Raw genomic sequence first — 19,777 nt, forward strand, 5'->3', positions numbered from 1 at the left:
CGAACGCAGAGTGTAGACTGTAGATCATTGTAGACCGTACATTGTACACTGCACGATACAGAGTGTACTGTGTAGAGATCGCATTATTTGATGTTATCTGTTTATTCAAGATTCGCCTAACGAGTTTACTGAACGAAAGTTCATCTAGGAGTATTTGTATTCGCGATTCTTCTACGAGTGTTCCGCGTTCCAGGAACTTATACATACGAGTACAGACTCTGTTTTGGGGAGAACAAAATTGACAAATCGCATAGTCATATCAAAGCAAAGATAAAGAAAATTACTCTGATTGAGTAGTCACACGCAGTTAAATACAGTGATAGTAGATTAGATAAAGAAGTCGTTGGTGACTCGCTGTTGATCAGCGAGCAACTTGTCGAAGCGTTCATCTCGCGTTCTTTGAATCGCGTGTCAACGGCGTTGTGAACAAAACTGCGATTCCTTCTTGAATAAAATGGTCAAGATCCTAAATCTATATGTTGTATGTTATACGTAATATGTTATATCTCAGGGTATGCCGTTCCCACGAGATCATTGCCCCTGTACTTAAATTTGTGCGTGACAATGTTGAACTTTGTCCCGCCGAGGGATACCGGGCAATTGGCGTCAGGTCTCGCATAAAAGCAGACCGTGTATAGCGACATTTCCAGCTCGGGCGAGGTGCCCACGAACAAAGTGGTCACGGGTTTGTCGTGGCCGTTGAACTTCGTCCTTATTTTCAAGATGTGTCCTTTCTGAAAAACGAAACGCATCGTGTATTGTTAGCTACTCAAAGTTCCTATCGATCTGTCGAATGGCCTCGAGATGAATCAACTCACATCCCCCAAGTCAACTTTCTTCAAGTATCCGTTGTAATCGACCTTTCCGGTGGCTTCCTCCTTGCTGTAGTAGATCCAGTTGTGCAAGCCGACCACTTCGGGTTGAGTCTGGCCATTCTTCAGCTCAGCCATGAAAACGTGCTCGAAACCTGAGCTACCGATCTTCCCCTGTCCCCGGGAGAACAGATTGAACCATATCTTCCTCAAGGTGTCTTTGTATTCGTAGTAGTCTTTGCGAATTTTCCCTTTGTCCGCGAGGAATCTCATCGCGGTGGACATAACGTTCGTGCTTAGCATAGTGTCCACCAAGAGACTTTCCTCTTGCCTCTGCAACGGGCTTATGTGCTCGTTCACGTTCGTATCCGGCTGATAGTTGTCGTAGATCGTTATTATTTTTTGGATCGTGGTACCTTGGTAGGCTTCCGGGTTAACCGTGAACAACCTGAAACGAGGTCCGCTTTTGTAGCTGGTTATACTTTGTTAGGTAAGAAAGGAAGAAAGAGAAGAAAATTACGGTTGGGGGGCGTCATCGGCGGTGCTGCTGCTGGTTGTTTGCTTCTGGACGTTCAGAGTTATATATCTGTTCGCGTTGTTGGTATCCTTAATGAAGAGAGCCTCGGAGAGCTTCTCCAGATCCTCGTCTGTAATGCCGTTACCTTTGCTGTAGGTAGGATTACTCGAGTAGGTTGTAGCAGTACCAGTCTTGCCTCCCAGGGTTCCAGCCGCTATAGCGCCACCTGCTATCGCGCCACCCGCTAAAGCACCACCTGCGATCGAGGCACCAGAAGGCTTGCCTCGTCCGGGTTGAGTCTGCCCTGTAGAATCATTGAAAGCTTGAAAAACTTGAACCAGCGCGTAGTTCGACTACTGCCGCAGGAATCTCTGTCGGAATCTCATTCGACTTACCCGGTTGATTCGGGTAAACGGGTTGCCTCGAAGAAGGAGTCGGGGAGTTAGGTCTGCTGCCACCACCGGCAACGTCCGCCCAAGTTCTTCCCGGTGTACCAGGACTTCCGGGACTTCCGGGTCTGGGCGGTGGCGAAGTGGTGCTGCTGGGTTTCAGAGTACCCACGTGCAGCGTCGACACCTGATTGCCACCAGCTCCGGGCTGACTAGGTTGATTGGATGCTGGCTGCGTCTGTCCTGGCGATGCCGATGGTTTTGAAGATGGCGATCCTTGAACATCAAATACAAAGAGTGATGACGAGTACAGTTGCGAACAGGATCGAGTTAAGAAAAATCTCATTTACCTGGCGGAGAGGACGCTGGACTGCTAGGGCTGGCAGAAGGTCTCGAACCTGGAATAAGATATGAAATTTCTATTAGAATCTTCGTCTTGCATCCCGGTTATTTGAAATACGGATTTTCGTGAAACCTGGCGATTGCGGCGAAGGTTGTTGAGGCTGAGGTCGTGGTGCAGGTGTAACTGTGGGATTTGAACCGGGCTTTGTACCTGCGGGCAGAACCCCTGGAGAAGCAGCTCCTGCGAATGAAAGTGCAATCATTGTCCGACGCGTACATCGAGAATACATATATCGTGTGCCGAGTACCAGGTACATATTTCTCTAATAGTAACTATCTATTGTTTGAATGTGAAGCAATTCAAGCATCATGGCACAGTTTTATAGTTGCCAATTGTCAACAGCTATAAAAACGAAGCGCGAGGCTCAAATAATTCGTATCTTCTCTTCCTAAATAGTTATTTCTGTTCATAACTTGATGGACGCTTGAGGAGAATTTACTGCATTAACCGATTTACCTCCAGGACTGAGTGCTGGTCCTTGGTTTGGAGTTTTCGGTGGTTGTCTTCCGGGTTCTCCAGCACCGGTTAGATCCGCGGCCCAATCCCTGTAACCTTGTCCCGTGTTACCACCGGTTCCGGGCCTCGCAGGTTTGGTCCCAGTAATGTCGAGACCGACTTCTGTTCCCGGGTTTGGTCTGCTCGGCCGAGCATTGTTCCTGATATTTTGTCCGTTCGAATTGACGCCGATCGCTAGGCCAGGGTCGCCAGCGCCGATCACAGCCGATCCCACGTTGTTCGGACCAGTTGATGGTTTGCCAGCTGGGCTACCATCAGGTTTGACAGCCGGTTTGGCGGTACTTGGCGTCGCGGTTGTGCTAGAAGGTATTTCAGTGGTCGTGGTGGTCGCGTCTTTGTCCTTCTTCTTCCAGAACTTCCATCCCGCCTCGACGTCAGCTAGAGGACATCGACACTGGGTATTATTGGTTATAACAAGGTCGGTATTAACTCTTTGCACTTGAGTGGTAATTCTGAGTCACTACTAAAATCGTTACATCACGTTTCAAGACAACTTTTATTATTATTTAAAGTTTCGATTTAAAAAATTGTTGAAAGTGTAATTGTTGTATGGGTCACAAGGCTTAATTTTTTCATTCATAAAATGCGCTATTCCTCGCATAATGGAAATACCACAAGTCAAACAAAGTATTTTAGGTTTACAATTAAAGTGGGTTTGAGTGCAAAGGATTAATATCTGCATTGTAGTCTAGAGTCTAGAGTTTAGAGGATCGTCTTATCGTCGCTTGCTTCGAACGACGTCGTATGCGTTAACGACTCTGTGTTTGAGACGACAGCGAATAAAGGATCAAAAAACATCGGGATATGTATACGGAGAACGAATGTTCGTCGTCGCCGTGTTCGCGATCTTAAATTCAAATTACATGATGGCGGTTGAGATCTTCCCACGAGCACTTCGGCCATGGAAATTTACATGGGAAATAATCTCTTCTTCCATCTTTCTGCGAATCTAGTAACTGGGACGAGTGATAAACTGTTCGACACTTGTTCATCCGGTCGACGAAGGAAAAATTATTTCATCGACTGTATCGCCGAAGTTTCTCTTCGTTACGTATCGGAAACTTGTAGCTATTCGGAGAATCTCTTTCTCCCCCCCCCCCCGGGGGGGGGGGGGGGGGCACCGTCTCTTTCCTTCCAGCTCGCGATTGCATATGTATGTGGAACGTGCAGTCGTAATGAACCCACGATAACCTTGATAATGGGAGGAAAAAACAGAACGAAAATAAGATCGTTTGACGGGTAGAACGTTTGAATACAAGCATTTGAAGTTGATAAAAACATTATCTGACCCAACAGCTCACACGTAATATACATGTTTATATTTTGCGCAATGCCGCGACTTGTCGGATAAATTCGCTGGTGATAAATTACGGAGTAAAAGTTAACGATCGAACAGTCGACAAGGAATCTTCCTTTCACTCTGGCGACATGTTTTCCTCACAAAAAAGGCAAAAAACTCGTGAACGATTAGTGAGATCGTGCGACCGGTTGTCCTGCATTATTCTGCTCAAGGACAATCGATGAATACATCGAACGATAGCGTCGTCGAAATTGGAGAGACCGAAAACTACGAGTTTGTAGCGAAAAATGCTAACGTATTAGAGTTGAAAAAGAATGTAGTTGGGGCAACGAAAGCGTCCGGATTTATTTACGGGATCGTCGATCTCCTTAGCCGCGAAATGACGATTTCCACGACGAGATTAACTGGTTGTACCGGTGGCGTCGACTTACCAACGATGACGGAGAGCGCGAGCAGCGCGAGAAACACGGTCGCGCGATTGATATTCATGATTGACGAAGCTTGGCTTGCACGCTGTGACGAGATCCAGGTAGTATTGAGTTCAGATCTCAACACCTATCGATCGACTCGTTTACGATTGAATGCGGATAGAGTACGGAGGACTGTAATGAAACCTGTTGCTGCGACGGCCGACGCACGACGCGGGCGTTTTCAGACGAACTGAAGTCTCGACCGACTCTCGATTCGATTCGATCCGATTCCGTTCGCCCCCGCCGCGGCGGTCACACTTTCAACAACACAAGCTTGCCTCCTGGTTTCTCATTGGTAAGTTTGCCGCGACCCTGGTTCGACTTGACTAAGGTCTTTGCACGGTCGCAAACACCGTGTCGATCTTCTCGGAAGGATGATGTCAGTCAGCGCGTCGCGACGATCTTCCTATTCAATTCCGTCCGAGTTGGGTCACGTCCGACAGCTTGCTCTCTCGTAACACTCTGTTTAATTTGATGCTCTTGCCACTAGTTGTCTTCTTCTCGCTCGATTCCTCAGTTAACCACTTCGGTACGGCGCGCATCGGCCACGAAATTGTGCCCACAGCCGGCACTCACCATTCGCATGCTACTTCGTGCATCGACAGTGAATCCGTTTTGCTCTTTTACAGATCTTTGACGAGAAAAGCTTATTTATGTGTATTTCTGGACGTAAACACTGCAATTGTAGAGATAAGGCAAAAGTTCTTGGCAGTCAACTATAGTCGACTATAGTCGATGCTCGGCCGTGTGCGTTCATATCACGGCCGTCGACTATAGTCGACACTCGGCTGTGCGTGTTCATCTGTGGCCGTCGACTATAGTCGACGCTCGTACCGAAGTGGTTAATATTCGGAGATAGCTGCTTGTCTCGAAGGAATATACCTACCGTTCGGTCGAAAGAAATTTTTGCGTACCCGTAGAATTTCGTTACATTCAACGCAAGATCTAACGCAAGTTTAACGAGAATCTTCAACCAATTTACCAATTCCACTGTATCTGTTATTAAATCTTATACTTTGTAATATTGTATTATACTTTTGTTACGACTTATGGAGGTTTCATTCGTACGGTTTAAACGAATCTAGTAGCATGTAAATCAAAATTAGTCGCGGCTTCGTGTGTGTTTATTATATCGGCAATTAGCGGAACGGTATGTTTATTTGAGAATTATCGACGCATGACATTCTTTCGAGTCTTATATATACATACATATTTACATGTCACCGTAGAGTTCAAGAATTCGTCGAAGAATTCGTTTGGGAACGATCACTGATTTTCAGCTTCCGATCAAGGGAAAGTAGATTGCTATCCATAGGAGAAACAGGATCGTCAATAGCAGCATCATCTTCGATCGGAAGGAGTCCCAACCGACTAGGACATACTTTGGCATTTGAGATTCATCTCGCTGGTAGAACTGAAACGAAGATCGATGCTCGATCGACTACCTAAATTTCGATTACAACGCAATCAATAGTTGGATTACTTTGCCATCGTTGCCGGCGTCGTCGACGTCGTCGTTGCCGACTTCTTCGTTTCTCCGCAGGCTCTGCGTGCTCAGATTCTTCCTCATTTCGGTGGATTTGTCGCGAGTAGTTTTCCGATTGACACGATCCGAATTATTCTTGGAATCGAGCGATCGATCTCTCGATGGTCCGGGTTTCTCCAACGCGACCAGCCCGATCACCACACTGGTACCTGCCTTGGCTAGTAATTTGTCGTTTGCATCCTTGGCAGGTTCTTCGTTCGTCAATCCGCTTATCGCTGCGTCCTTTGATGCGACATCGTCTTCTGTTTCCAGCGATCGTGCAAAAGGTAAAGTATTCATCATATTTATACGAGAAAGAACCCATTGGTTACAAAAACAAAAAGTATGGAGGCTTAGAATATATTGGTACAAGGTTAACGCTTCGCGATCGAGACATTTTTCAGAGTACCAGGAATCTATTCGTCAGAGAATCAGATTATGTACAAACATCTTAAACAAGGAGAAAGGGAGACAATATATATATTGCTATTTCCGGAATAAGACAAACAGTCTTGATGTAGCCAGTGGACGACATTAGTTCTGACAGGGTTAAATAACAAGTAACCGCAGTCCATTAAATTAAAATATTATGAATCTATGTGGATTATAATAACGCTGTGAAAATGTCGAATTTGACAACATATATAGTCATTATCAAAATCAGCGAATATCCGTATCGTCATCGATGCTCTACCGCGTATACTTTTACTCGAAACTTCTTACCGTTTCCGGGATCCCTCTGTTCAAGGTCAGGATGAGGATCGCGTACTTGAGACAAAAAGCTCTGCAAGTACCGCGTAATCTTCTCTCTTTCCTGCTTCAGATTGCCGACTCGGTATTTCCTTCGAAGCCTCTACTGCGAAACCTGGCACCGCGAGATCTTCCACTTTGTCCAGTAATCGATGTCGGAAATACTTTGCGCTCTGTAAAGGATACGAGAATCGGATAAACCTGGTGGAAAGATTCCATCTTGCATGAATTCCAACTTGTTAGAAAATACAAATTGGCTTTACCTTTTTAGTCATGCCGAGAGTCTGCGCGTCTCTCGCATCTTTTCCATTATTTCACTGGATGGATACGTCGAATGGCTCGGATGTCTGATTTGACAGCGGGAAATCCCGTTTCAAAGTGAACCGCAGGCAAATCGTTCTCTCGTTTGCAGAAACGCAGCTTTCTATTAACCCCTCGCGGTGCCGAAGAAAACTCTTCCAATTTCACTGTCAGAGCGTCATGAATTTGAAGTTCGCATTCGGTGAACTTCAAGAGCCTCGGTTATAAACCAGATGATCGATCGTTGTTCGATAAAGAAACGTTCAGCCAATATGTGTAGACTCGATCAGTGTTCGCCCGAAAAGAGTCTATGCAAGGAGTGGAGTAGTGTCGTATGCACCGGAATTCTCGCACAGCGGCGCGTTTACAGGAACATTATGGACATCATTGTGGGCTCAATCGTGTTTTCTTTATTGTAGTGTGCAGCTTCTATCGATTTTTTCAGTTGTCCGTTACACTCTTTCCAACAAAGTTTTAAGAGCATTACTTAATATTGCAACGTTGTTATTATCCGTAGAGGTTTATCATATTAATTTAATGAATTGCGATGTTACATCTTACTCCACTAGTTTATTATTATTTTCTAATTATCATTATTATTACTGTTATCGTTGGTAAATCACTTATTGGTGCTTATGCTATATTGTATACCAACGTTATCCCCTTATCTTTTTATCGCACATCCCAAAATCTTCTGGAAGCCATGATTCCATCCTTGACTCATCCTCGACCTTTGTCCTTGCCGCATCATGCTTTGACTCACCGCATCATCTTCAAGACTCTGACCTTATCCTTATAATTTCCAAGGCCCCCGTCACTCAAGTTAGATTTCTTCAAACAGTGCATCAGAATAGTGCTGGTTCTTTCAAAACGTGCACCTACTTAGGCCTCTCTTCTGAATGTACGCCAAACAAAATAACGACCCTTAGATCTATTCGTACCATCAACAGGCTCACCATTCATTATTAAAATAAAGGGAGATTAAATCAGAACGAGTCTTGCTAAATTCTCCAATCGGATCAAGAACCCTCGCATTACTCGGAGAGACTCTTGTTTTGTTGTGGCAACATATTATTCAGGTGTCTTATTATACCTGACTGCTGTATTTTTTTGTTTTTCTTTTTCCTTCTTCCTTCTGGAATTTTATAACTAATGGATAACTTCTCATACATATTCAATAAATAAATAAACGAATTATATTCTGAACTACGATTGCGACGCGACATTAACGCCTTTGTCTGATTTTTTCCTAACCCCATGCGTAGCCTATTTTCTTGCGAGCTTTGAACACGATTTCGGGGCTGAAGAATCATCTGCATATCACATTTATTCGAACTGTTGCGATTTATTCAAACGTTAACAGATAATGGATAAAAAAAATTTCATCGATTACAAAAACAATAGTATTTGCAATAGCATTCAAGTTGAAATCTGTTCGGGATCGTATGCTTCTGTGTCGCGCAAACATTATCGATGTCGTAACGAGTATCTGAAACTATTTTTACAGCATCAGTGTCAGCCACGGTGAAAGACATTATCGCCGCATTACATTTGTTCTTCCGAATAATCGAAAGAAACGATCGAAAAATCGGTTTGCGGTTCCGCGAGTAATTTCATCATCGAGGCGTGATTACAGCGCGTCGCAGCATAATAATTGCGGGAACGCAATAGTCGGTGACGAAATGTTTCTAGCGTTGCGTAATTTTTTGCGCGATCGCCGCAACGGGTTGTCAAACAACTATTACTTTCGGGCCGCGACGCCCGTTTCGAGCACGGTGATCCGGGCTTTATGTTTCGGCTGCGAGTAAATGAGACCAGAAGGAAGCATGTACGATCACTGAACGCTAAAGCTGCTGATCTCAGACTCGTCGAAGCTTGACTCGCGACCACAATCTTTCGGTAGCGCATTGTTTCACACGTTACACGTATCGGCCATCCCGTAATCCTGGCACGAGATCTACACGTATGTCGCATGACTTCCCAGTAGGATGTGTACACAAGATTGCAAGAAGATTAAGGCGTAGCGATAGAATAACTAATCCACCCTATAGAGTCTACAGGCTGCAGACTCACGGAGAGACGTTCGAGTCCAGGACTGTCCTTAAACATTCCAAAATCGGCGATCGGAAACACGGTGGATCGCAGACGCAAGATCACTGACACGTGGATACCATGGATAGTTGTCTCTGTCGTACACGTACGTTCGAGTACTCCGTGACCGAATCACAAAATTCCATACTGCGCGAGGAACGTGTAGACGACCACCCAAATGACCAAAGCGACGATCACCGAGATCAGGAAAACAGTCTTCAAGAAGTGCCATGGGCTCTCCAATCTGGACTCCGAGCGGCCGGCCCAGCCCTTGCATCCTCCGTTCCTGCACGGAATGCTACCCGGATGCACTGGATTTGCCGAGGACAACTTTGCTGTTGAAGTGGCGACATTATTGGTCGGCACAGCGGTCTTCACCTCGGCCAGCTCGTTCTCTTCGACGTCTCTCGGCTTCGTCTTGGTCAGCTCGAACCTCGACAGATTCTCCATCTGCAAACCGTTTAAAGTATCGTCGATTGCAATTATTCACCCGTATCGGAGACGGGAGAACTTATCGTTCTCCATTATACGGACTTGGATAGTTAAGAGAAGTGGAAACACAGATAAGAACGTATTTATTGGCCTGAATTCATGGTTTTTCAGACACAACAACAGCTGTTGCGCCGTTCTTTCGGAAAGATCGTTTTTCTGGTAGCGACGATACGAAACTAAACGACGAACAATTTGCCGATTGCTTACCAAACTACCGATTTCTGCGCACGCGTTGCGAGGTACAAGAACGTTAGAGGACGAACATCGATAAAGCATCGCGAGGAATGTTCATTTGGTAGTATAATTTTTTGGCAGAGTTGAAAAAGTTGGTACGTTGAGTGTTCAGGTGTTCCTGAGACCGAAAACAGGCGATAACGAAATACACGCGTACGTATATTTGTTTCACGCGGTTTCTGTTCGGGGTTGGCCGCAGCTTCCTCTCTTACCACGCGGTCTTATCTTTCCGATAAAAATAAATCGTTCCGTTGATGCGCGCGTTTTAAAACGATTTGTTTAAAGAGCTCTTTGCCCTTGGAGGACTATGGGTTTCCTTGGGAGCGAGTGCATTCGGTCAAAACAGACAGGAAAGATAGGCGGGAACGCAGCAGTCATCAAACGCAAGGTGCAAGTGAAAGGATAGCAAACGGGTGTATATATTACGTGCGAGTTTAGAATCCGTCTCTTAAGAAGGAAATAGTCTTGTTCGGATTTTAGTCCAATATCATAAGTGTGTTTGGCAAAATGAAGTAAATTTTTACTCAAATAGGTAGGTAAATACAATGTTCTTTGTTATTTGCGAGTTCAATAATGATCAGAAATAAATTATTTGTCAAAAATACATTTTTGACAAATTATTAGATAGAATGTTGGACATGCTGTGCAATAAACGAGTAGTATTATTATTATTTATATATTTCTATTTATATTGAGTCTGCATGATTTTCTAATAAACTTTTTATTGTATGAATGTATTACATTTGTTGTTGTATTTTTCATTTTATAATTAAATCAAAAGTAAAAATTAAAATGTTTGTAAGGAATTTCTGGTTTGATGAATTGATAACGACAAAATACTCTGAAGTTGTTGTTCAATTACGAATCTTGACTATTTATTTCAATTGTACGTTCTCCCCTTCGCTTACGCCAGAACTCGGAATTAACTGCACATGACAGAGACGGAGCATTTTCGAAGACTGTTCCATCTAATCCCATTTGTGTGATCTCTCCTGCAGCACATTTCAGAGCGGTCTCCGAAAATGTTCTGTTTCCGTCATGTACAGTTAATCCCAAGCCATTTAAAAATATTATTTTCACATTACTACGTTGTTTGTCGTATAACAGTTATAAATAATTAGTCTATTATTTTTCCTTATCACCGAATCTTTTCATACCATCGAACGTACCAAATAAATATTTGAGCTCGGTATTACTTGAAAATCCCGTAGCAGACAGACATCATGCTCACATCTATCATAGATATCAAATTTCATTTGTTACCGCTTTTGGACTTATCCAAGACGTATTTATAAAGGATCAGGGTTTCTGAATAGCTACCATTGGGGATCGGTACTTTTTGATACCCAGAAAATCATACATGCTTGCGATACCATGATTCTTCGTACAAGGGAATCGATACCGTTTAAACATACTCAAGGCCCAACACTAGTTATCGCCATCTTCAGAAGATATCGCGGAGGGTATTGCCAAGTCAGCGGGGCCACTGTATCTGCTAATCACTGTTTCGAAAGTACTTTCAACGGCGACGTATACGTTGTACACTCGTGTCCGCCGAATTCTTAACCAGGTTACATCTTCCAAATTTTTTTTCGTTTCTGGCCATTCTTACGATGCGAAATCGTACCAAAGATCATCGTTCCGCCAAAAATCCTCGAATAGATTCCGCGATCGCAGCGTCGTTGCTTTCTTCGAAGATAGGAAAATTCGCGAACACACCGTAGACTGAGAACAATTTCGAGAGTATCGTGTTCATTCAGTTTGCATCGGAGACGAGAATATTTGATAAAGCTTTCCGAAATATTCCTGGCTTTTTATTCGAGGCTTTAGAAGAAGCGATTTGACCGCGGTCGCTCGTACGCTATAGGTCGAATCGGAAATTGAGAGGGTCAATGATTCGTGAACCCTCCGTCAGATTCGATCGTGAGGGTGTCCGGTCTTTACTCAACGAACGCGCGCGCGCGCGCACAAACAAACACACACACACACATGTAATAAGTATAATTTCCGTATCCAGCGGCAAAGAGGTCCACGAGCCTATCAAAGCGTCGTACAGTGGGGAGAATAGTGAAGAAGTTATGTCAACAATCAAAGAAATAGTGATACAAATGAGATAAATCAATGATTTGTTTGTTTAAAAGTGATGATCCCATATTGCATAACTACAGAGAAATAGGGATAATGTTGTATGGACATCTATTAACTGCGAACATTTATGTTCAAATATTCGAACAAAATTGCGATTTATGATATACTATACACCATGTCCTGTAGATTTTAACAAGCTGATTTTAAATCCGGTCGCAAAATTTATCTACCTCTTCAGTATTCCTCGAAATATTTGATAAATCAAAAGTTGGAATGTTTCAAGAATATTACGAGTTTAACACAAATTTTCAAGGTTATAAAATATTCATGTTGTATTTTCTCTATTTTTCACTCGTTCCGCAACATTTAGGCTTCGAAAAAAGAAAATCACTTTTTTAATTTCTATCGGAAGTTCATTGGTTTCGACAGAATTTTCGTCACTTCCACCCACTGTGCATCGCACCGATCGCGTTCAAAAAAGTAACGGGTCGAAAACAAGCTGAAGAAACATACTTTTTTCTGGAGCGACGGTTCTGCTCGTTGCGCATACTTTTCTCTGCGCTTGGACTCGATCTTTGACCTCGTGTCGTGATGATCGTGAATCCCGGCGTCGCACGGAACGAAAATCGTATGCTTTTGATCCCCTGATCTTACAATCCGGTTGAAGTCTTGGTAAATGCTGTCCTAGCGAATCAATGATGTGTCACTGTTCGTTCGCGTCGAAAATTGCAACAATTGCATCCGTCTAACGCGGAAGCATTGAAGCCTGAGAAACGTATCGGTAGCCCTAATCGTCCCACACGATCGAGGAGGTCATCGTTGTTGCACGATTCCTTCGCATTTCTATTTCCACCTGAATCTTGAACTGATACAACGGCGAACGTTCCTTGACACTGCGAAGCAAAACCACGAGGAGGCCTACATCACAGCTAGGTGGTAGTTTACTCGATGACGATGCCATGCGAACTGACCGGCTAACCGATTACGTTGCGGCGCCCGCAATCGCGGCGGCAGTCCACAATCGTCGACGCTGACCGGGGCTTGTTATCTCAGACCTTATCAACCCTAGCATCTGATCTTCCTATATTTCGTATTCCTCTTCAAAATTGAAGATGCACCATGTACTCAGATTGCGTACACAGCGCACGATTTTAGCGCGAGAAATGCGACTCTGATATTATTCCTTTGTCACTCAAGCCATTTAAAATTTATTTTCATTGTCTTCATAGTGGAGCCTTCGAGTTTGAAAATAAATATTAAATGATTCCGCTCCAAAGAAGTGCAAAGGATTAAAGTACTTTTTACATTACTGTATTGGTTTATATTTAAAGAATTTTTGAAAATGTGATTATTGTTTAGAATAGTTTAGAAGAAATAATATAGAATAGGAAGCGAATGAATGCGAGAAACGCGTTGAAAATCTGGTCGAAAAGCGAGACGATCGTGGTACGAGAGGCTGCTGTCAGCGCAACAGGTCTCAAGGATGCGGCCAACTCTCCGGAACGATCATAGATAGAATACCTTGCGTAACCCGTCGAGGCTCATCCTTCATGTTGGTAAGAAGGTCTCCGATTACGCTGGAAAATCTCGTCCGAAGAACACACGAGAGATGCAACAAGACAAGGATGATAGGCGACGGATCGATCGTGTCGGCCAAAATTTAACCCCACGACATCCCGAGATCGCGGGGTCACGACGATCAACTGAAGTCGGTCTTGGAATGATCGAGCTTGTAAACTCCGCTCGATTCTCGTTAACCTTTCTCGCGAGATTCAACGTTCGAGAATTCGGGTAAACTTTCAGTTCGCTGATATACTTTATTTATTTAATTATTTATTTATTTCATAGATAAAGTTCTTTTAGATTAGGAAGTTAAGAAATTTTATATTTTCAAGCATAAGATGTGTAAGGAATTTTAATTAACTTCAAAATGTATCATATTTTGACAATTAACTTTAGGATAGTGTCAAGATCACAGAAAATACAATAAGATTATTGATAATTTTAAATATATAAATATGTAAATATCTTCTAATGACATGTAATAAAATTAATGATGTTTGATTATAATCGTCCACGAAAGATTCATTGCAAATAAACTTGATATCTATATTTGAAAAAAACGTATAAGCGATAGATTCAAAAGATATATTGGTCTTCGAGAGATTGCAGCTCGAAGTACTGAAAAATCGGTGAGGAACTCTATCTCGGCCGTGCCGAGAAGTGAAAGCAGTATCGACAGATTCTTGCCGAACGCGGCTGAGGCTGAAAGTTGTAGCCTTATCGGAGACCGTCAAGGCTACCGATACAGCTGAGGATGCTTATGCACCGGGCGTCCACAAAAAGTAACTGTGAAAGAGGAGACGTTCGAGTCGAGGCGAAGGCATATGCGTAATTCATAATTTGTTTCGGCCGAGGGACTGAGGGAATGAACGTTTATTATCTGTCGTTATCCACAATTATCCGAGTGTCGCGCTGACAACGCAAAGAGCAAAAGTGGCGCGTGTTACTAGATTGCAATTGTACAGAAATATTTTCTTGCCACTATGTTTCGCAACGCATACTACGTACTACTCTAACAGTTCGAATAAATTATTTAATATTTATGTTAGATAATTCTATTATCGCAAACTGGTCGTCAACGACTGTGTAAACATTTTTCGTATTTGTTTGAGGAACAAAATTACCTGTTGCGGATGCCACGTGTGTTGGAAGAAATTCTTGAAGTACCTCATAGTGGACGAATCACCGCACCATAGGATACTTTCTCTTCTAATGTTACGTACATGTATGCCAATCTGTGCCAGAGTATAATTTATCGTGTCTGTGCCATCGTTGTTTTCCTTGTCAAAGATCTTCTTCCGTCGAGGAGAACGTTTTTGTTTTTGTCAGGATACTGACACGCACAGACTCGGTCGCAAAACCGTGATAAAATCGATTCGTTTGATTGCGATTGGACGAAATTAAAAGTACACACTCGAAATATTCGGTCGACGTTGACGGCGATCGATTGGAACGGCGTCGAGATCGCGAATCATGGAACACGGATCCTGGGTCGGCAAGCGAAAGTTTTGAAGCGTGCGCCACGGTGCACGCTCGGCAACTAATCAAGTTCGGAGTCCGATCACGGCGAGACGGAGTACGTCCGCCCGTAAATGTCACCTGCTCATTACCTATCCGCGTTACGTTGGTCACTTGTACGCACAAACGACTTTGCAGGTAGTCAGCGCTGTCCTCTTTTCCGAATTACTGAAAATTTTTTTTATATTTAATTAACGAAAAAACAAATTTGTCCGTAACAAGTACAATTATAAATATTATACACACGAAATCCTTTCGACGACGTTAACGCGGTATTGCAAAAAGATGGCAAAGTAATAAAGTAAATAATAGTATGTAATTCGAAGTAAAGAAAAGGATACTATATTATTCCAAAGATTTTAACAAGTTTATAAACAAATAAATAAATTTAATTTAGGATGCACCATTCGATGCGAAAAAATCCTCCGGATTGGGAAATTGATTTTTCTACCAATACAGAACAATCAAATCGTCTTGCTTTGTGAAAGATATTATAATCGGACGTTTCGAAACAGTTTATAGAACAGACACGTAGACTTTGCTAGTTTGACATTTGCGGAGATGGTAACCGCATTCTATGCAAAGGATAATATACTCTAGACTAATGGAGTAATGGGACGTCAAAATGATTTCCGTAACAAATGTCACGACAAACTATGCGGAGTAGATTCTATCGAAAATTCTTTATTGTGTCATTTGTATGTACACCTCCCTTGCTTCGAAACCGTAATCCTAGAAGTTAAATATTTTTTCTCACAGCCCAACGATCGAAGAAACAATTATTTCTTGATTTCGAAATTCTCGAACGAAGGTTTATCTATCTCCTGTTCGTTTCGAAACTCCGCTTTATCTATGGCTGACTGAGGACTTCCGGTAGTGCGGAGCCAGTGTTTCCTAAAATAAAAACATGTGCGTTTATAGCAGTTTCATTAACGCAGTGTTTTGCCTGCTGCTTTATCGACATTCGATAATGCATTGTACCTACATTTCATCGATTTTTGCCTTCTCTCCCTCAAGACGACCTACTACGGTACCCTGATTCGTGTTCATACACCATCCTTTCAAACCTAATTCTTTGCCGCGTTTTTGGGTATACTAAATTGGGTATACAATTGAAGTTCCATCAAGTATTTGCAAACATCTGATTGTAGAAAACTAATTTGCCGATGCATCGAAAAACTATCTCTGTCGTTAAATCATATATAGCGCGGATGAAGTACAAAAATAAAACCAACATCGTTTTATAAATGTTAAAGACTTCAATCTTGAGGCAAGAATAGAACAATCGTTGTAGGGAAACTTATTCGTGCACTGTTTGCTCTTATAGCTGCTTTACAGCGTTATTTATGAAGAAAATCGTTACGAGTTCAACCGAATAACATAAACATTATATTCAACAAAATAGTGATTGACTATGCTAAGAGTAAATCTCGTTGAAGAACATATTGATATTTGGAATTATTTTTGTATCCTGTATAACGTGTATCGTGTTGTATGTCATTTATCGGTATTGATGACCAAATATTTGCATCAACACCCGACAGATGTCGTTTTTTGTTTCGAGGCAGTCTCTGAGTGTTTGATTCGTTTCTCCGTGTTATGATTTACGTTTCTATTCGACATTTGGCGATAGATGTTACTCACCTTTCTGAAAAAGACACCTAGGCGAAGAAAGACGCGTAATTAGAATCGTTATTGTCTTGTACGCGGTATAAGAAACTGTTCCTACTAACCTTGCACCCTTCCGAATACTTCGAAGTCGACGCCGACCAATTTCGACATTTTCAGATTCTTATAATTGTGGTATTAAACTCCAATAACGGAACTACGAGAAGGTGTATTGCAATTTTTAAATATCTCTCGACTAATGTTGGAACATCGTTCGTCGAGGCTAACTGTATGTGCGTCGTTGATGTGTGAAACAAAACTCAACTAGATGTCGCCATGCGAGGTTATATCAGCTGTTCCGGTTAGTTAATACCGGTATCCTTGGAAACTATTTTCGGTACGTTTCAAAGAGAATTAAATTCGATTTGCGACTAATGCAGGCTTGATACGAGCTGTGTCCCATTCGAATATTTTTTAGTGAAAGCATCCTTCCCACGCGCCAAAATACACGGTTGAACGTCCAACGATAAGATTCACACAAGTGACCCAATTCTACGCGTTAGTCGCATTTCGCTCGCTGTATTAACACTATACAGACAACTGGCCAAATACCAACACCGAACCGCTTTCGGCGCATTAAATCCCAATTTCATAGAAAATAATATTAAAAATAACAAATCCTACGAAAGAGAAATACGTCCTAAGTACGAGGATTGTGTGATACTAGTAATAAAGAGAGGACGTGGGATGTAAATTAACGTTGACCTATCGATTTCGATATATTGTCCGGCTTAGCAAACAAGACCATTGCAAACGTGCTCATTGTCCGGTTGATAATTCATTAGTAGGGTAATTTGGGTAGCGTGGTAAGTTGAGTGAATATATACGATTAGGTTCAATTTGAAAATCAAATTCTATCGGCACATGTCTGGTCTGCTAATCGCGGTTACATATACATACATAGGCAGATAGGTAGATAGATATGTATATTAGCGTGGTGGGCACGGGCGCGGGCGCGCAGGTATTGGTCGATGTTCGGAAGCGCGCGCACGAGAGTGCCAGCAAAAAAACTCGCGAAGTACAGAGGCGTATAAGTCGTCCCCACCGCGGCCACCACGGCCAGTCAGTCTCAAGCTTCGGCTAATACGTGTTCTCGGTGGTGTTTGTACGATCTCTTGCTAGTTACACACGAGATTTTACGGTCGCGCGAAAACCTATCGGACAATTCGTCGATCGAAAACGAATCGAGCACAGTGGTTCCGCATCTGTACCGGTGCTGCAGCTGGTGCGTCGATCGTTCGAACTGTTCGAAGGAGAAGCCCGTTTCGGGTCCGATCGGCATCCCCGCGCGCTATGCCAAACGATCGTCTTGGTTCTTCCAAGAGAAACGCGCGAGTCAGTGACATTTGATCGATGACCGAATCGTTTGACGAGAAGAGAAGAACGTTGTTCGATTTGCTGTTCCGCGGATTGTTGTATATGCGAACGACAACGACGTCGACGACGACGACGGAGACGGAGACAGCAACGGGAACGCCAACGCACACGGGTGTCGGTCGATGAGGTTAGGGTGGCGTACTATTCGCGCGACGAAAATACGGATACGCGATGCGGCTCTGACAGTTGTGGTCGGTCCGATCGTGGTCGTTGCATCGTTGGTCACGCGTCCGGAGACAGAACGGTGTGTACAGTGGTTGAGGCCGACACGACCGGCGGCCGCGGCTCTTTGACAGCGCACCGTTACAAGTGAGGTTAAACCACCACCGCGGGAGCTGGTGCATACCTGTGTTCGTACGTGCATGCGTCCGTGCTCGTGTACGTGCGTGCGTGCGTGCCTCGTGCTCTTGCGTGTGTGTGTACCCTGTACCTGTACATCTTACGTGCTGCGCACGGAGAGGACAACACTCGGCTCGAATACGATGACGGCGATGTTAGTGTCCGTGGCGGAGCTGTCGAACATTTTCTTCGTTCTCGCGGTGTCGATATGCTTCTGTGGAGTATTCTTATTCATCATCAGGTACTCGTCTGCTGCTTCCTATTTGACCGACTGATATTTACACCGTAATCGTTTCGTCAGACCGCAAATCTTTACGCGGAATCGCGGTTTTATCGAACGAATTGCAATGGTGTAATCACGGCGAGATAATATTGTTATCAATGATTCGAATGTGTCTAGAACGCGACGGAAAATGTCCGCGTTAAATTCCGCGCTGGTTTACACGCTCGTGTAAACATTAGAAGTGCATAAAATCGTTGTAAATTACCAGCGATCGTTTCTGATCCAGATCGATCCATATTCGAGCAACATCGTGCAATCTATGCCCATCGTTAATGAAGTAAACAAAACATAATACAGTTGGAATAGGTTAAGGTTCGTTCAACAGATTCCGGGTCCATTTTAAGTTTTCGCGCGTTCGCGGTAAAATTGAACTGCAGCGAATGGCAAAGATTCGCCGGGAAACTAGATTTAGATTTGAGAATGGAGTCTGATGGGGAAGGGGCATGATCTGGCATTCCATAGGGTTAACAACCTTGTCGGCGACAAAGAAAACTATCGAATCTCGAGTTCGATGCATTCATCTCTGGAAAGATGCGATACCAACGAAGGCTCGACCGGTTTACGTCAGCAATAGTCTGTGACCTAGTGGCTATGACCGCAAAGCTTCGCAGCATGATAATGACGTTTCCGTCTTCTCTCTGTCATCGATTTACCGATTTGTTTGTTTTTTTACTATAATTTATTACGAATGCACATATGTACAGCGTCTTTGTTTTGCGTTCGAATTTAATTTCTCGTGCAAAAAAATACTATCATCGGTGCACGTGTAAGCTGTTACTGTTTAACGTCGGCGGGCACTGCAATTTGCGCTTTTTCAAAAGCAAGCTCTCGAAGGTTGACGACATCCTACTTGAGGAACTGTTTACACAGTTCCAACGTACGAACACAAGGATCGTGATCGATATCTCACTTTTCAGTTATCTACCTTTTCAAAGTTCTCTTGTTACATTTCCATAAGCTGAACCGAATGATAAATTGTTTACAAATCGTAAGAATGCATTTATCACTCTGACGACCCGTATTCATGCCGTCTGATAAACAGTGACGAATTGTTGGAGATAGCGATGAATATTAATAAAACGTGTAATCTATCTTCGGTTTCTTCTAACAACAAAACAATAAGATCCGATTCTGTTTTCTAG

General features: G+C 43.2%; 4 protein-coding genes across 9 annotated transcripts in view; 1 reads left to right on the forward strand and 3 right to left on the reverse strand.

Moving 5' to 3' along the window:
• The window catches only part of LOC144471324 (cell growth regulator with RING finger domain protein 1), a 57,788-nt gene that overhangs the window by 934 nt on the left and 37,077 nt on the right, over positions 1 to 19,777 (forward strand). Inside the window, exon 1 of one of the 4 annotated variants that reach the window (XM_078183249.1) lies at positions 16,730 to 16,973. The exons of 1 other annotated variant lie outside the window; for it this stretch is intronic. Coding sequence is in view for 2 of the 3 variants with exons in the window: in XM_078183246.1 (XP_078039372.1) it covers positions 18,376 to 18,593 (218 nt within the window). In the remaining variant the exon portion in view is untranslated. Of the gene's footprint in view, positions 1 to 16,729; positions 16,974 to 17,663; positions 18,594 to 19,777 lie in introns of those variants that run through there. 2 more of the 4 variants (XM_078183246.1, XM_078183245.1) reach the window with 2 other exon arrangements.
• LOC144471323 (uncharacterized) lies at positions 254 to 4,693 on the reverse strand. Its single transcript, XM_078183244.1, has 8 exons — positions 4,369 to 4,693; positions 2,578 to 3,015; positions 2,194 to 2,301; positions 2,069 to 2,116; positions 1,725 to 1,994; positions 1,333 to 1,633; positions 819 to 1,260; positions 254 to 734 (listed from the first exon to the last, which is right to left on the reverse strand). Exons 1-8 carry the CDS (start codon positions 4,424 to 4,426, stop codon positions 501 to 503), a joined length of 1,899 nt encoding a protein of 632 aa, XP_078039370.1. The 5' UTR covers positions 4,427 to 4,693; the 3' UTR covers positions 254 to 500.
• LOC144471326 (uncharacterized) lies at positions 6,059 to 15,077 on the reverse strand. 3 transcript variants are annotated; one of them, XM_078183255.1, is made up of 4 exons: positions 14,575 to 15,077; positions 6,946 to 9,523; positions 6,656 to 6,855; positions 6,059 to 6,195 (listed from the first exon to the last, which is right to left on the reverse strand). In XM_078183255.1, exons 1-2 carry the CDS (start codon positions 14,620 to 14,622, stop codon positions 9,206 to 9,208), a joined length of 366 nt encoding a protein of 121 aa, XP_078039381.1. In that variant the 5' UTR covers positions 14,623 to 15,077; the 3' UTR covers positions 6,059 to 6,195; positions 6,656 to 6,855; positions 6,946 to 9,205. The 3 variants fall into 3 exon arrangements, with proteins under 3 accessions (XP_078039381.1, XP_078039383.1, XP_078039380.1); XM_078183257.1 differs by lacking the exon at positions 14,575 to 15,077 and adding an exon at positions 12,401 to 13,688; XM_078183254.1 differs by lacking the exon at positions 14,575 to 15,077 and adding an exon at positions 9,608 to 10,196.
• On the reverse strand, positions 15,616 to 16,750 carry LOC144471327 (acylphosphatase-1). Its single transcript, XM_078183258.1, has 4 exons — positions 16,702 to 16,750; positions 16,613 to 16,629; positions 15,954 to 16,063; positions 15,616 to 15,862 (listed from the first exon to the last, which is right to left on the reverse strand). Exons 1-4 carry the CDS (start codon positions 16,748 to 16,750, stop codon positions 15,748 to 15,750), a joined length of 291 nt encoding a protein of 96 aa, XP_078039384.1. The 3' UTR covers positions 15,616 to 15,747.

The sequence above is a fragment of the Augochlora pura genome, chromosome 6 (assembly GCF_028453695.1).
Source record: "Augochlora pura isolate Apur16 chromosome 6, APUR_v2.2.1, whole genome shotgun sequence".
NCBI lineage: Eukaryota > Metazoa > Arthropoda > Insecta > Hymenoptera > Halictidae > Augochlora > Augochlora pura.

Bases quoted from the DNA above. Each gene is read 5' to 3' on its own strand.
- LOC144471323 (XM_078183244.1), bottom strand. From the start codon at position 4,426: ATGAATATCAATCGCGCGACCGTGTTTCTCGCGCTGCTCGCGCTCTCC. The intron at 1,995-2,068 runs GTAAATGAGATT...TTGATGTTCAAG, and splicing joins TCCAGCGTCCTCTCCGCCAG to GATCGCCATCTTCAAAACCA. The intron at 1,261-1,332 runs GTAATTTTCTTC...ACCTCGTTTCAG, and splicing joins GCCGATGACGCCCCCCAACC to GTTGTTCACGGTTAACCCGG.
- LOC144471326 (XM_078183254.1), bottom strand. From the start codon at position 9,841: ATGCTTTATCGATGTTCGTCCTCTAACGTTCTTGTACCTCGCAACGCG. The intron at 9,524-9,607 runs GTCCGTATAATG...AACGGTTTGCAG, and splicing joins CACTTCTCTTAACTATCCAA to ATGGAGAATCTGTCGAGGTT.
- LOC144471327 (XM_078183258.1), bottom strand. From the start codon at position 16,750: ATGTCGAAATTGGTCGGCGTCGACTTCGAAGTATTCGGAAGGGTGCAA. The intron at 15,863-15,953 runs GTAGGTACAATG...TTTTTATTTTAG, and splicing joins AAGGCAAAAATCGATGAAAT to GAAACACTGGCTCCGCACTA.